The 14,314-nt window shown below is 38.8% G+C and overlaps 1 protein-coding gene across 1 annotated transcript in view; it reads left to right on the forward strand.

Annotated features, from left to right (window-relative positions):
* The window catches only part of LOC117422309 (latent-transforming growth factor beta-binding protein 2-like), a 96,831-nt gene that overhangs the window by 63,464 nt on the left and 19,053 nt on the right, over positions 1-14,314 (forward strand). The window contains exons 10-20 of the mRNA XM_058987902.1: positions 2,705-2,827; positions 3,752-3,916; positions 5,979-6,164; positions 6,615-6,634; positions 6,732-6,768; positions 7,172-7,264; positions 8,635-8,760; positions 9,025-9,153; positions 9,744-9,863; positions 10,589-10,708; positions 14,167-14,289. Of these exons, the coding sequence (XP_058843885.1) occupies positions 2,705-2,827; positions 3,752-3,916; positions 5,979-6,164; positions 6,615-6,634; positions 6,732-6,768; positions 7,172-7,264; positions 8,635-8,760; positions 9,025-9,153; positions 9,744-9,863; positions 10,589-10,708; positions 14,167-14,289 (1,242 nt within the window). The remainder of the gene's footprint in view (positions 1-2,704; positions 2,828-3,751; positions 3,917-5,978; positions 6,165-6,614; positions 6,635-6,731; positions 6,769-7,171; positions 7,265-8,634; positions 8,761-9,024; positions 9,154-9,743; positions 9,864-10,588; positions 10,709-14,166; positions 14,290-14,314) is intronic.

A 14,314-nucleotide genomic window follows, 5' to 3' on the forward strand; every position in this document is an offset into this window, starting at 1 on the left:
ATTTAAACATTTCTCTCCATCTCAACTTTAATGATACATTCTGGGAGATCTGCAAAGATAAGATGTTGAAATAAATACAGACTGACGTAAACTGCATCTGGATTTCACAATTTCACAACATCGGTTTCCCGGATGTTCTGTTAGTCTGTTAAGCCTTTTGCTCATTAACAGAACTACAAGGAGCCAGGCGGTTGCATTTTATTTTATTTTATTGGTCCTGCCATGTCTAATTATAATATAAATCACAGGAAAAGTAATGAAATCATAAGGAGATACCATTTTTAGCTTATACAGTAATACACTAGATGCTGAGTTGTTGCATACATGATTTCAAAGCAAAGTGATTAGTCACTGGTCTGTTGAAGCGATTCTTCTTTTTAGTGAAACATAGGTAGAAGACAAGCTGCCAAAATTATTGTATTATGTATCTAGAACACTGTACAGTGCTTCTCTAAAGCAATGAAAGGTCATGAGACTGCTAGTAACTGAACCGAGAGAAGTCCATTTTTTCTGATGAATTGCTCTTTGTGAGTCTTTTCAATGGAAAACTCATACATTACAAATCAACAAACTGCTGCGTTTGATCTGTGTATCGGCTTTGTAAGTTTATACTGGTTATTTGATTTGGGACTCGCTGTAGCTTGGAAGTGGGTCTTTTAAAGGTGGAATTAACCATTCGACTTACAGGGCTTAATGAAGTGTGATTTATCTTATTATTGGAGGTTGTATGTTTTAGTTTAAACAAAATGCACATCCTGTAAAATCCAGTGAATGCTTTAACTAGTTTCGTGTTAAATATATGATATGGAAGGTAGAGAGTCTGTTCATTTAACCGTAGCAGTGGTGAAAGAAAAAAAGAGTAGGAGAAATGTATTACAAATTGTTTATGTGTGTATTAAAAAGGTTTAATATATTTCATCAATGCCAATAAACTATTTACGGTGAGAAAATCTTGAAGTGTTTTTTCTTTTTTTTTTTTTTTTTTTATAAATTTAAAATAAAAAATATGGCAAACCTATAATTTTATTAAAACTGTTTTTTTGTTTTGTTTTGTTTTTTTTGGTAAATTGACGTTTGACTTACCTGCATTATTCATGAGCAGTGCTGGGGAGTAACACATTATTACTAATGGATTCAATCCCAGTTTGGTTATTTGTTATTTAATTTTGGAAACAAAAGGCAACAGATCAATAGATCACTTTGTCTTATGAATATGTCTAAATGGTGGAGTTATGTTGAGGGAAAGTCATTCCCTTTAATTCTCATTTTTTATTTTTATTTTATTTTGCATGCTAAAAGGTCTGGTGAGTTTTAATCACTCTAAATGATTGTGATTGAACGTAATTATTTATACAGAGTTTATCACTTGGTAGTGACCATACTCAAATATTACCTTAAAACAAAACCAATGTGTTTTGTGTGCAAGTTTAGATTATGCTAAACCAAAACCATTTAAATAACCTCTCTTCAGATAAACTCATCTTTTTAATGAGTTTATCTGAAGATCTACTTTACCTTGGTATACTTTTACGCTCTGCAGCATTACAATTCAACCATTATTTGCCTGACAACTTTAAAACAGAGGCCTTAGTGTGTGTGAAATGTAATTTCGGGAAGCAACGTTGTCTGGGATTAGACCAAGAAATGTTACTTTTGCCTCTGTGTCATGGTTTGTTGGCGCTCTTTAGTTATAAAACAAGCGTAGGTCCCCCATTTGTTTATGGTGAGCAATGCAGACAAAGAGCAGTGCTGTCCTTGCACAAGTCAATTGGCTAAATGTTGGAAAAGACCCCTTTCCACACTGTCAACAAATCTTTGAAATACACTGGCTGGTGTATTCGGTGTAATAACAACAATAATCCTTTTGACCTTTGTCCCAGCCAAGCCGCTTGTTGTGTTCATTGTTTTTACTACTGTAATCTCGTCTGTTCATAGCTCAGCTCTGCCACTCTACAAAACCAACAGGCATTTTTAATGAATGCAGTCTTTGTTACTGTAGTACTCGTGTAGGTAGAAGGAGGAATGGACTGCGTGCCCTCAGGTGAGACATGTGTAAAGAGCTCTTTTGATCTCACGGCACACAGACTCTATTTGCTGACACTGATGTATTCTACAACACCCATTACAGGGTCTGTCCTCTTACAGTATTAAGATAAGGTGCAGAGTGAATGAGAGTGTATCTCTAATACTCAGCAGGTAGAGTTAATGGGATACAGGCATCAGATGTCATTAGAATAGGTTAAGCCTGCAGTTAGTAAAAGCATGACTATTTGATGATCACTAGTAGTATCTAGTATTATGGTCCCAGAAAGTTAAATGGTTCATTTTAAGTGGTATCTGAATGAGGAATAACTCTAACATATATTTACAGGGGTGCAAATCATTTTGAAAATTGTTGCTAAACTGTTTTGAAAGTATAGCAGCAGAGAGCCTACTGTTGCTAAATGATCAAACCCTGCCCTAATCAAGACGTCCCACATGCCACGACCCTTCTCTCCTGCGTATGAGGATGAGTGTGGGTGGGTCATGTGAGTAGTCCAGACCCAATGAGGAACTATCATCTATGGTTGCAAAGGAATAAAAAAAAAAAATGTAACATTTAATACCAAATTATACCGGTCTATGAAGTACCCTGGCGCTAGAATCTAGCTCCAGATTTGCACTCTCAATTTATATGAATAATAATATGAATTTATGATTTCAGATATCAACGAATGTCTCATGCCTGGAATCTGCAAGAACGCGGAGTGTCTGAACTCCCGGGGCAGCTACAGATGTACCTGCAAACCTGGACACATGCTGGACACATCCCGTAGCCACTGCATCTGTAAGTGTTTAATGCTCTGAGCTATAAAAAAAAATAAAAAAAAAAATAAACCCAACCGCCAGATCCCTGTGTCTGGATTTACTTAGAGCAGCGTGCTGCCTCCATCCCATGCGGCTGCATGCGGTTTTGATAAATGCAGCCGTTCTTTCAAAGCCTATCAAAGTGCAAGACTGAAACTCTGGTACGGTGGAGCTGGTGTGGCAAGAAAGAGAAGAATTAGAAAGTTATGTCACTGTGGTGTTGCTCTGAATGGAGGAGGGATTGTTAACAGTGCATTCAAATATTGATTACTGCTTATTATTATTTTTTTATTTCTTAGCAGACGCCCTTATCCAGGGCGACTTACAATTGTTACAAGATATCACATTATTTTTTACATACAATTACCCATTTATACAGTTGGGTTTTTACTGGAGCAGTCTAGGTAAAGTACCTTGCTCAAGGGTACAGCAGCAGTGTCCCCCACCGGGGATTGAACCCACAACCTTCCGGTCAGGAGTCCAGAGCCCTATCCACTACTCCACACTGCTGCCCTGCTTATGATATTAATATTATTGCTCCTCTTTGCTGGCTTGAGTAAACCTGAATATTTTAAATGCATTAAAAAACAAACAGTTTTGCTTTTAAACACTGGTACCATATAAAATGGTTTAGCTACCACTGATAGTTGAATAATCCAACAGTACTGAACCAACTTTGTTACTTTCATAAAAACATTCTTTATCAACTGGTGTCACAATTAGCAGAGATCCATCAACTCTTAAATCATCATAATTAGGATAATCTGCAAAAGTTTCAGATGGTGTTGTCAGGTGATTCTGAGGGAGCACAGATACAGTATGTCAGCCAGCCCACAGGTAACACACACAATACTGACACATGCAAGTAGCAGTATGTACTGTAGTGTTTTGTTTCCTGTTCTAGCGGACAAGGCTGTGTCTATGGAGCGGGGAATGTGCTTCCGTTCACTCTCTGGAGGCTCCTGCTCCCTGCCTCTCGCCCAGCACATCACCAAACAGATCTGCTGCTGCAGCCGCGTTGGCAAAGCATGGGGCAAGGACTGCGAGAGGTGCCCATTGCCCGACACAGGTACTGTAAACCTACTCTGCCAACTGGCTCCGCACACATTATTTTAAAGACATTTCAAAAAGTTCAAATTTGTAACCTGTGCCTCAATAGGCGGCATCTGGGAAAGTGATGACACACAAGGCCTAGTAGACACCCAGTTCAGACTGCATTGCCAAATAATATCCGCCCTCCAATACCATTATCATTTTAACTTGGTGATAAAACATCAATTTCTATGAGTGTTAGGTTGTGTAGTGTAGCATGCTATTAGCTCCCCGTAGCCCCTCCAGCATTGCCTGGATTTGATCATGCTACTACCGGGCAAATAACTGGAATCCCCAACTGCTTTAGTAACATTGAGCCACAGACAGATCATCTAATAGATATAATCAAGCTAGAAGGGTCCTAGACTCTTAAGTCATTACATAAGTCATTTAATATTGCTCTGATCCTAGCAAGAGTTTAGAAACGGGAACACATGTTGTTTTCATAATACTTAAAAGAATCTGCCATTTAAATCCTTCATATGACATCTATAAGGGCGTTTTTTTGTAAAAAGTCAGTACATATATTGTACACAATGTACTTTTTTTCCCCCTAACATAGGAACATATAATCCTCTTGAGGTCAGCTTGTGAAAATGAATGCCATTTATTTTGTTCTTGGAAGTATGTAATTATTTTTTTTCTTTTGTTTTGTTTATTTTACTGGGAGAAAATACAGTTTTACCACCTTTGGTGTGTTGATTACAGTCAGATTAAACAGGAGATATGAACTTACACTGTGGGTGTTCTTAAACTGCATATAAATATGTCGCTTGACCAAACAGAAACCTAATCATGCTGTCAGTTTCAGTTATAATAAACTTTTAATATAATATTCGGTTTCTTTAACTCTGGGCATCTTAAAGGTTTGTTTTACAAGGTTAGCAATTCTCTTCTTTTCCCTGAAGTAAAATTTAAACCAAAAATTGTGCTCGTCAGCTTCTGTTCTTGTGTCTTCTGGCCCAATGATAGGTTTGGGGATTATTTTAAAATGCTATTTGTTTACCCTGGCTATCTGCCACTTGAAAACAAAAAATAATCTTTGTACTTTGGAAGAATGGATACGGTTGACAAATAAAGCTGATATTTTGACAGACGGAACTCATTTTATTCAGCAGAATAACACCCTTCTTTCAGAGATTACTTCTGAAAAATATGCATAATAATAATATTAATAATAATAATAAAACAACATCCTACTTGTGTTTCTTTATTTGAGTGACATAGCAGTGATAACACTCATACCAGGAGAAATTCAGATTTAGGGTTAGGAAGTTTCTATTTTAAAATAAAACAAAAAATGTTTTAAGGATATATATATATGGTTATTGTTAGCATTAGCCGTATTGAAATGCTCTCTATAAAATATAATTCTTTTAATAATTCTTTTGTTGTTGTTATATAGCACTTGCCTTTTTAATTCAGCACAGCAAATCAGTCAAACCTGGATTGTTTTAAACTGCTGTGCAACGATCTTCAGTGTTGCCCCAAAAAGATCCCTCTTCTAGGATTACTGCATGATTTGAAGGTGGTTCTTTCTCCATGGCCATCCTGTTTGAAACACTGGTCCAGCACTGAGATTGCCCTTCCACTAGGGGACAGCACTGAGTTCAGTAGATCAGGACCAACCCCCACAACACAGACATTTTTGAGTAATTTCAAATTTTATTAATAATTTCCTCAAACCCGCTTGGTTTGAGGGTCCACCACCTGGCCTGCTGGAGGAGGCAGGAGACCCCCATAACAGAGCACCAAGTGGGTAGCTACAAGGGTAGAGCCGGGGGAGGCGGAGAGATGCTAATGAATCAGACACGATAGAAGGGTAAGTCTATTTATATAGCTCTGATAGGCACGGATTGGATGACATAATGTGTGTGTAGGGGGCAGTCCTTCCTCCTGAACCTTAGATTATAAACTTCATGAATGACTTTTGCTCTACAGTGTGCTGCAGATCTAAGGTAGGTACCCTGGCATTCAATCAGCCAGACCCCACATAACAAAATAAATAAAATATCTTTTTTTTTCCCTGATTGGTACAGATCATTTTAAAGAGATCTGCCCTGCTGGTCATGGCTACACATACTCCAGGTCGGATATTCAGATCTTGATGAGGCAGGCGGAGGAGGAGGAGTTAGCAGCAGGCTCCGACACTCACCAGCACCACCACCACCATACCCATGACAACGGCCACCAGACACCCAGGGTACCCAAAAAGGAGCAAGGAGGTGAAAGAAAGTTTTGTTTTAAAACAAACTGTGTGCCCATAGGCTTAGGTCATCATTTTACCCTTTCCATAAACTTCCATGACCCCCCCCCCCCCAAATCAGCATTGCCGTGACACCACTGCTGTTAAGGAAATATGTTTTGAATTGGAGAATATATTCTGTTTAATGAGGAGGGGAAGAGACACTTTTTAAACACAGCCAAAACACAGATTATATGTTCTTGAATACTGAAGTGTTAAAGTATCTAGCAGAAGAGCAATGGCAAGACTGACTAAAACAGGAATTATGTCACACTGCTGGAATCTGAGCTGTTTATATCTGATATGCAGTTAAACAGTAACTTTTTTGTATAGCCTTCCATTTAAAAAAAAAAATATATATATATATTTATATGTATATTTTCTTAATATCTGCTTAAATAATTTTATTTATTTTCTGTTTTTTTAACAGGGATTGGGCAAGCCAAAATAGTAAGTTTCTTTAAAAGTGATTCTTTAAATGAAATCAGTGGAGATTAGATGAATATCTCCAATCTCTTTTAATGGCTTTCTTTCTCATGTATTGTAGCCTCCTGTTATAACTGAAGCCACTCTGAAATACCCAGGTAAGTGACATAGTTAACTGCACACAGTCAATGGCAGTGAAGGGAATACCAATCACTGCAGGCATTTAAAATGTCTTACATTTTATTTTATTTTCTTTTGATTAATATAAAAAAGACTGGGGTTATATTCAATAACCATTAGCACAAGAGGAAGTTGGTTACAGTCCTATCCATGTTTGGCTAGTAAAACCAAAAGGCACGGCCTAATTGGAAATATCTTGAAAACATATTAGCTAAATTAGCAAGTCTATTCAAAGAAGAAAACAAAAACTGTGGGTTACCAAACTTTTTAGTGGATCCCTCAAATAACCAAACTTTTGCACAAGTAGAAGGGAAGACCAACTTAATATAAAGACATCCATCTGTCTAACTTTTTTTTTTTTGCATTGTTTGCATATTGCAGTGGTGAAGACAACCCCAGATTCTCCTGTCCACCTGGACCCTGAGCCTGGCTCCCGGGAGACAGCCCCCATCAACGTAGCGACCCAGGTCACAGGTGAGCAGCATGCACACGTCACTAGACTTTCTGACAACACAGCACAGGCGCTGATCACTTCATGAACGCATGAAATACATGTATTTACTCTTTGTGGGCAAGCACACAAATCTTGTGTCAAATGTCAATGATAAACCCTGGCTGTATTTGAGTTGATTGGGCATTGGCCTGAACATGAAAGATTTCTGTTTGTTCTTGTGGGCCACTGAGAATCATTAAGTACAGAAAACTAACAGCCTTGAAATCAAAAGATTGTTGTCACCCAAAGAAGAGGAAAGGGAAACTGAATTGAAGCCAATTCAGTCATTTCTGCCTCTTGGATATAAGAGGGATCAATAGGAGAAGAGAGGTGGCATGCCAATTGAACACTGGTTGCCTGTTACTGCAGTGCAGGCGTGCTGGTCCTTGGCTTTAATGGCTGCATTCCACCAGTCCAAAACAGAAAGAGGTTAAGGCCTTTTGAAGAAGAAAGTCCCCCAAAATAAAATAAAAAAATATATATTTTAGCAGTGTAAAGCTGCCTGTTTTACAGATAGCTACCACCTGTAACAATATTGAGCAGCAGTAACCCTCTAAATCTCCCAGAAGATGGAAAACAGCCTCCCCAATGCGTGTGTTTGAGTTCAGAGTGTTTTTGAACAATACATGTTGTTAGGCCATGGATATAAATTCCCATGGTTTGGCTGACCATGTCATGCTGGAATAACCAGTGCAAGCCTGTAATCCAACAGCATGATCCCTTCTAATGAGCACAGAGCAGACCCAGCAGGGCAGAGCTAACCCTGTTACCTTCTGCGGAGGATCTTCTCAAGAAGATTCAAGTGCCGTCCCAGGGTTCTCAAAACAAGCCAGGGGAACAAAAATAAGAAGGAAAGCCCAACATTAAAAAAGCTGAATATGGACATCCTTGAGTTAAATTGCTTCCAAGCAACCAAGTAATCCTGAAGGTGTGGCTGTAGTTTTATACTGCATACTTGGTCATCTGCCAAGATTGTGTTGCAATATGAAATTGGATAGATACATTTGTAAATCCATTTTGATCCCCATCCTAACAATCCAAAAACATACCTAGATGATATTACACAACTGCTTTATTAATTCCTTGTTGTATAGTGAATATAAACTTTTAGATACTGAAGCATCCCTTATAAAAGTTGACCACAGTATTTTTGCAGTTTCCCCATGGGTTATACTATGCATTTACCGTAGTTTACCCTGGTTTGCCATGTTCATGGTACGCACAGGAGGATGTCCTTTTTATACCAAATAAAATGCCATCAACAATAATTTTAAAACAAATGGTTTTTTTTTTGTTTTATAACCAAGTAGATCATTGACATCCCATTTCAATATATTTTGTCTGACTCCAGAAATCGACAGGTGTTCAGCTACACCCACTGTCTGTGGTCCAGGGTCCTGTATCAGTGTGCAGGGTGGATACACCTGCTACTGCAACCCTGGCTATGAGCTCAATACACTGCAGACCCGCTGCGTGGGTAAGATGGCCTTTTTAAAATGTTTGCTTTTTTGTATTTTCATTGTGTATGGGGCGAATTACAAAATCTATTTTGATACCATACGGGGAAGTTATTTTTGTCTTCATGAAAAACGAATGTACAGTATTTACTAATCTATGAGGTCTATTCAGTCATTAATGGTAATTACTGTCCCAAGTGGCACAACTGCTACTTTCTACACCTGCTGCTGTTGTTTCTTTCGTCTGATAATTCAAAGCTAGCGCGTTCGCTTGTGGCTTGTAGATATTGACGAGTGTGAGAACGACCCCTGCGAAGGAAAGGGACGCTGTGTGAACAACGTCGGGTCCTTTAGCTGCTACTGTGACTCCGGATACAGCCTGGTCATCACACAGAACAAGAAGACATGCCAAGGTGAGCAGAGGTTCAACCTGCTTTACAAGCAGGCACACGTACGCTGTGTTTTGTTTTATGTAACGTTTGTGCTGGCTGCCTGAGATTCTGACCTCCATCTGATTCTAGATGTTTGAAATGCCCCTAGAATTGTATTAGTTAAGATATATACAGTACAGCAATGAAGTACTAAAAACCACAGGAAAAACAAGAGTTTGAACTGAATCTACAAATCTGCTTTTCGTTTGATTGGAGCAAGCAGCACTTATTTGCCACTAATAGCTCAATTCTATGTTCTCCTCGTGTTTCAAAGCTGTTTGGAGTAATTCCTGTTTGTGTTTGCAGAAAAGTTTTCTATAATTTTAGTTTGTTCACATCTTGCCACGCTTCATTTACATTTTTAACTTCATGCATACTTTGTAGAAGAGAGAAATATTTGGAATGGAACGACTTGAGTATCGATATCAATAACCAGGAAAGTTCTGCTCAGGTCCTCACTTGATTTATGTTGAGTAAACCAGAAGAGGGACTGGGTTATATTGCTCTGGAAGGTAGGGGTTTAGGTTTTGTGTCTCTAACATTCCCATATTGTTTTCATTAAATCGCTCTAGATATTAATGAATGTGATCTGCCCAATATTTGCCCCGGAAGCAGTTGCATCAACACGGCAGGTTCCTTCAGCTGCGAATGTGAAAACGGCTATATCAAATCAAGGAGGGGACCGTGTGAAGGCAAGTAGAGGGAGCATTGGCAACCAAGTTACACCATGTACTGTAAACCTAAAAGATCCATTTGAAATCGTCCACTAGTGTGAGGTGGTTTGGCGTTATGTTGTTAAATGATATGATCATCCCCTGGTGTAGCGTATATGAGAATACCTGCTGATCGAGCTGCTATTGTAGTTAAAGTTCACTCCACTGAATCAACGACACAGCTTCAGATTAATCAACCACTGCAGGCTTTGAGTGCCTGTAATCCTTGATTTATGAAATGGTTACACTGGTGTTTGAAAGGAAGCTGGAAGTGCTCCATGCACAACAGGGTGTGAGGGAAGGATGTGCTGCTAGAGAAGCAATGTTGTGCTGCTAGAGAAGCAATGCTGTGCTGCTAGAGAAGCCATCCTTCAAATGAGTGTCAAGTGTGGGAGCTGTTAAAGACCCAACACATACTGTCAAAGAAGAGTTAAAAAAACAAACCGCACTCTGCAGCAGGCTGATTTTGTGATCAGTGGCATGGTAAGAGTTAAGACGCTGTGTCAATAAAAAAAGTTGGTATTTATTGGCCACAAATACTCCGACGTGCAGCCGTTTACAGAAAACCTATTGTTTTCGTTCTTTGTGCCTCGTGCCAATGAAAAAAAGAAAAATTTGGAAAGCACGCTAACAAGGGAAACACAGTTAATCTAATATTATTTCAATGAACGCTTGTTGTAATGGAATTTCCCCTCAATTCCCAGACGTCGACGAATGCCGAAACCCCAACGCCTGTCCCAGTGGAAGATGTGTTAACACTGCAGGCTCCTTCCAGTGTGTGAGCTGTGGGACTGGGTACAAGGCTGTGAACGGGAGATGTATAGGTAAGAGCAGGCAGGTGTGAGCCTCTATAATGAGGCAGGTTTTATTTTTTTTTCCTGCTTGGCAGGAGAGAGGGAAACACAGACAGCTTTTTGGCAGATCTGCACATTACAGCAGTATGGCACTATAGTGAGCTCCATCCATATGAGATGTAGCTGACCTTTGACAAACCCAAGAGTCCAGTTTTTGTGTTGTAAAAAAATTAAATAAAAATAGCAACACCTGGTGCATTTGCAGACATTTTGATGAGGGTTACACTAATATAAGTAGGCATAGATATATTACTGACTTAAAAAAAAAAACACCTAATGTGTACAGTCCTCCAAACGCATACTACAAAGGAAAGGAAACACAGTAATCACCATGACAACACTTAGAAAATGTATCCCCTAAAGGGAGAATTTTCATGCACTGGTATTCAAGTATAATCTATTCAGGGATACATGTTTTACATTGTTGGCTGCTTTTTGCTGGAAGATGTTGGCTTGTGATCAAACAGAGAAACACAAAGGTGAAACATATCAAATTAGAGAAAAAATGACTGAATCAGATTCTCTAATTTTAGTAAAAAGACCATGATTGATAAAAAAAATGCTTGTTTTAGGAAATGCAGTAGACAAAACGCCATAGGGCCTATAATTTACTGCTGAAAGTTAGTGTGGGTTTATTAAGCTTCGCAATGTGATATGTTCTTCTCAGCAACAACAGAAAAATGTTTTTAACAAGGATCCTCATTCAAAAAATGGATTCCTTTACGTGCTGACCTTCCGCCTGCCTGTTTGTGTGTCTAATATAAACTCCTGCCTTCAGCAGACATTTCAGATCACATTTGCCTATCTTCCAGTAAGCCTAAAATTGTATAATCCTGTAATCTGTTACATTACTCACTCCTGAGATGATCGCTGGTTGGAATCGCATCAAAAATCACGTTGCTTTTTTTTATTTCTAAGCTCTTCCATTATTAAAAAATAATCCGTGGCTAAAATGTTTTTATAGTTCCTGCCAGCTCCACACCCATCGCCACCTCCATATGAAACTCGGATTGTTTAAATAAGTCATGTTGTTATTTCAGATCTTTTTATCTTTTATTACTGTAAATATTTTTTTGCAGTACTTCGAGTTTGGGGGAGTCAAAATATTTATTTGGCCGTGGTTTAAACAAACGCCTTATTATTGTTGGACATCTTGAAACGTTGCTTCTCAGTCTTTGTAAGGGCTGCGATTTTGTATTTCTCTTCAACAGTAATACCCCAGAGTTTGAGAAAAGCACACGTGAAACGACGGCTTTTCCCTCCACCATAGCCGGCAGCTGTGTGCCTTTTTAATGGTGAGCTGTGAGCAGATGCTGTATTGCGTCTCTCACAAGAACACGCTTATCAGTTCAGTCATGAACTGAAAAAGGGAAAACTGTTATTGATGTGCAGCCAGGGTGTGACAGCACCACTCAAGAATAACAAAGCCGAATTTGAGACTGGAAATGGGCAAGTCATTGCACCATAAAAGCTGATGTGACCAACATGGTTTCTGGGGAAAAGCCTGTTTTTCAATGAAACTGTTTGAACAGTGTTACTTTATCGTTTAGGTACGTGAATAACTGCTGTTTTGACATTTAAAGTGTTGTTTTTTTCTTTCTTCATTGTGATCGAGGTGTGAGGTCTATTTCATCGCGGCACTGTGCTTTTCCATTAATCATGATGTTTATTCCTTGTTCTTGTATTATGCATTAGCCAATAGTAATAGTCGATGAAATAGCCTCAAACATTAATAGACATAACTAACGATCTGGCTTTTCTCTTAGCCAGTCATAAGATGAGAAGAAAAAAAAAACAGAAAGAGAAAGAACCAATATCACCTTTTAAAAAAGCTGGTCTTTGACCTTTAGCCATTAATTGTAATCCCAGTAATACTGCTGCAAACCCAGAAATGTCCAGAGAACATGCATTCTAGTTACAATCAAGAGAGCCTTTGGGCTGTATTCATAATCCACAAACGTGCACCATTTCTAAAAGGAAACAAACAAACAAAAAATATTACAAGAAAGAATAATGCAGTAAACCCATAGAAAAAGGAGAGTATTTTTATATTAACGTATATACTGAATGATCACCAGAGAGAGGATGAGTGTGGGAAGCTCAGGTCCACAGAAGCCCGCTCTGTTACTCTTTCCAGAACTTCCCAATTCAAAGGAATCTAAATGAACTGTTTCAATAACTTCCTTTTAAGCTGGTTCATTAAAGAAATCTCACCTTGTACAAACACTTACTTCATCTGGTGAACATCTAAAAAGGGTTGCAATTAAACCAAACAAAACACAATAAACAACCCACACGATTAAGTGTAAAATTCAAACTTGAAACCACTGCAGCAAGACTTTTCCCCCCTAGAAATGAATCCTAGAAACTGATGGCAAATGGTTTCCATAAATCGCTGTGCTTCTGCTAATTGAACACAGCCATTCAACATGAAGCAATAAAAAAAGCATGAGCACAGATGAGGTATATGTTGAATAGTGGATGCCTATTTTAATAAAGTACATTGTTTCTGGTAAGCAATATCCCATTGACTGCCAGCTGGATGCAACTAATCTGCCTGTTAAGAGGGAAGAACTCTAGCTTATCATGGATGAGGTTCAAAGATGCGGACAGATAAAACACAAAGCACTGAGCTCTGCACAGGGTACACAGCAATGCTCTTTGTGCCTGTCTCATTTTCCAATGTAGGTGACTAACCCCTCGGGCACGGGATTGCATTTGTGTTTCTGCACATGGTTCAGGAAAGCACCTTGAATGTTTGCCTATGTCACAGTGATGTAATTGCAGTACAAAATCATTTATTCTTAATTTTAAATCATAATTACCTGTCTGGTGAATGCTTAATCTCGTAAAACACAATTATACCCCTGTGCTGTTGGATTCAGTCGAAGATTTTAACTTTTTTATATGCTATTGCAGACAGCAGTTAGTGTGCTGGCAATAACAGTGCCACATTCCACCGCCTGCAGATGTCGGTGGACTTGCTCCCTTGCCTAGATGTAGAAAGAAAAGAGAGTTTCTGGAAGAAGCTGATGGATTCAACAATGCATCAGTCCTGTTCTGATCATAGTTTGGCTTAATTGAAACATTGTAGATACAAAAAGCTGCTTAACAGCTATCTTTCTAAGTTGCCACAGTATTTGAGGCTTTTAAAGAAACAAAGTCAAGTAGAGAAAATGTTTGTCTCGTGCCTTCATCTGTACTGATTTAATGGGGCTTTATGGCGCCATCAGATATTATACTCTGGGGTCTAATTCTTCATCATGACTTGGAAGTGCTATTTGCCTTGAAGACAAATGGTTCATCTGACATCTACATACCTTGGTTTCTTATCTTACCTCAGCATTTAGAGCTGAGTGTTTAAAGTTAGGAATTGAGTTTTGTCTAATGGTTTTCATGGTTCCGTCTGTGCTTTATTCCTCTTCCAGATGAAGATGAATGCCGTGTCACTGGAGTCTGTGCGAATGGAAGGTGTATCAATCTGGAGGGCTCCTATAGGTGTAGCTGCAGCCAGGGATACAAAGCATCTTCGGACAGCAAGAGCTGCAAAGGTAGTCTTTTTAGAAGCCTCTTACT

This window comes from Acipenser ruthenus, chromosome 15 (genome assembly GCF_902713425.1).
Source record: "Acipenser ruthenus chromosome 15, fAciRut3.2 maternal haplotype, whole genome shotgun sequence".
Taxonomy (NCBI): Eukaryota; Metazoa; Chordata; class Actinopteri; order Acipenseriformes; family Acipenseridae; genus Acipenser; species Acipenser ruthenus.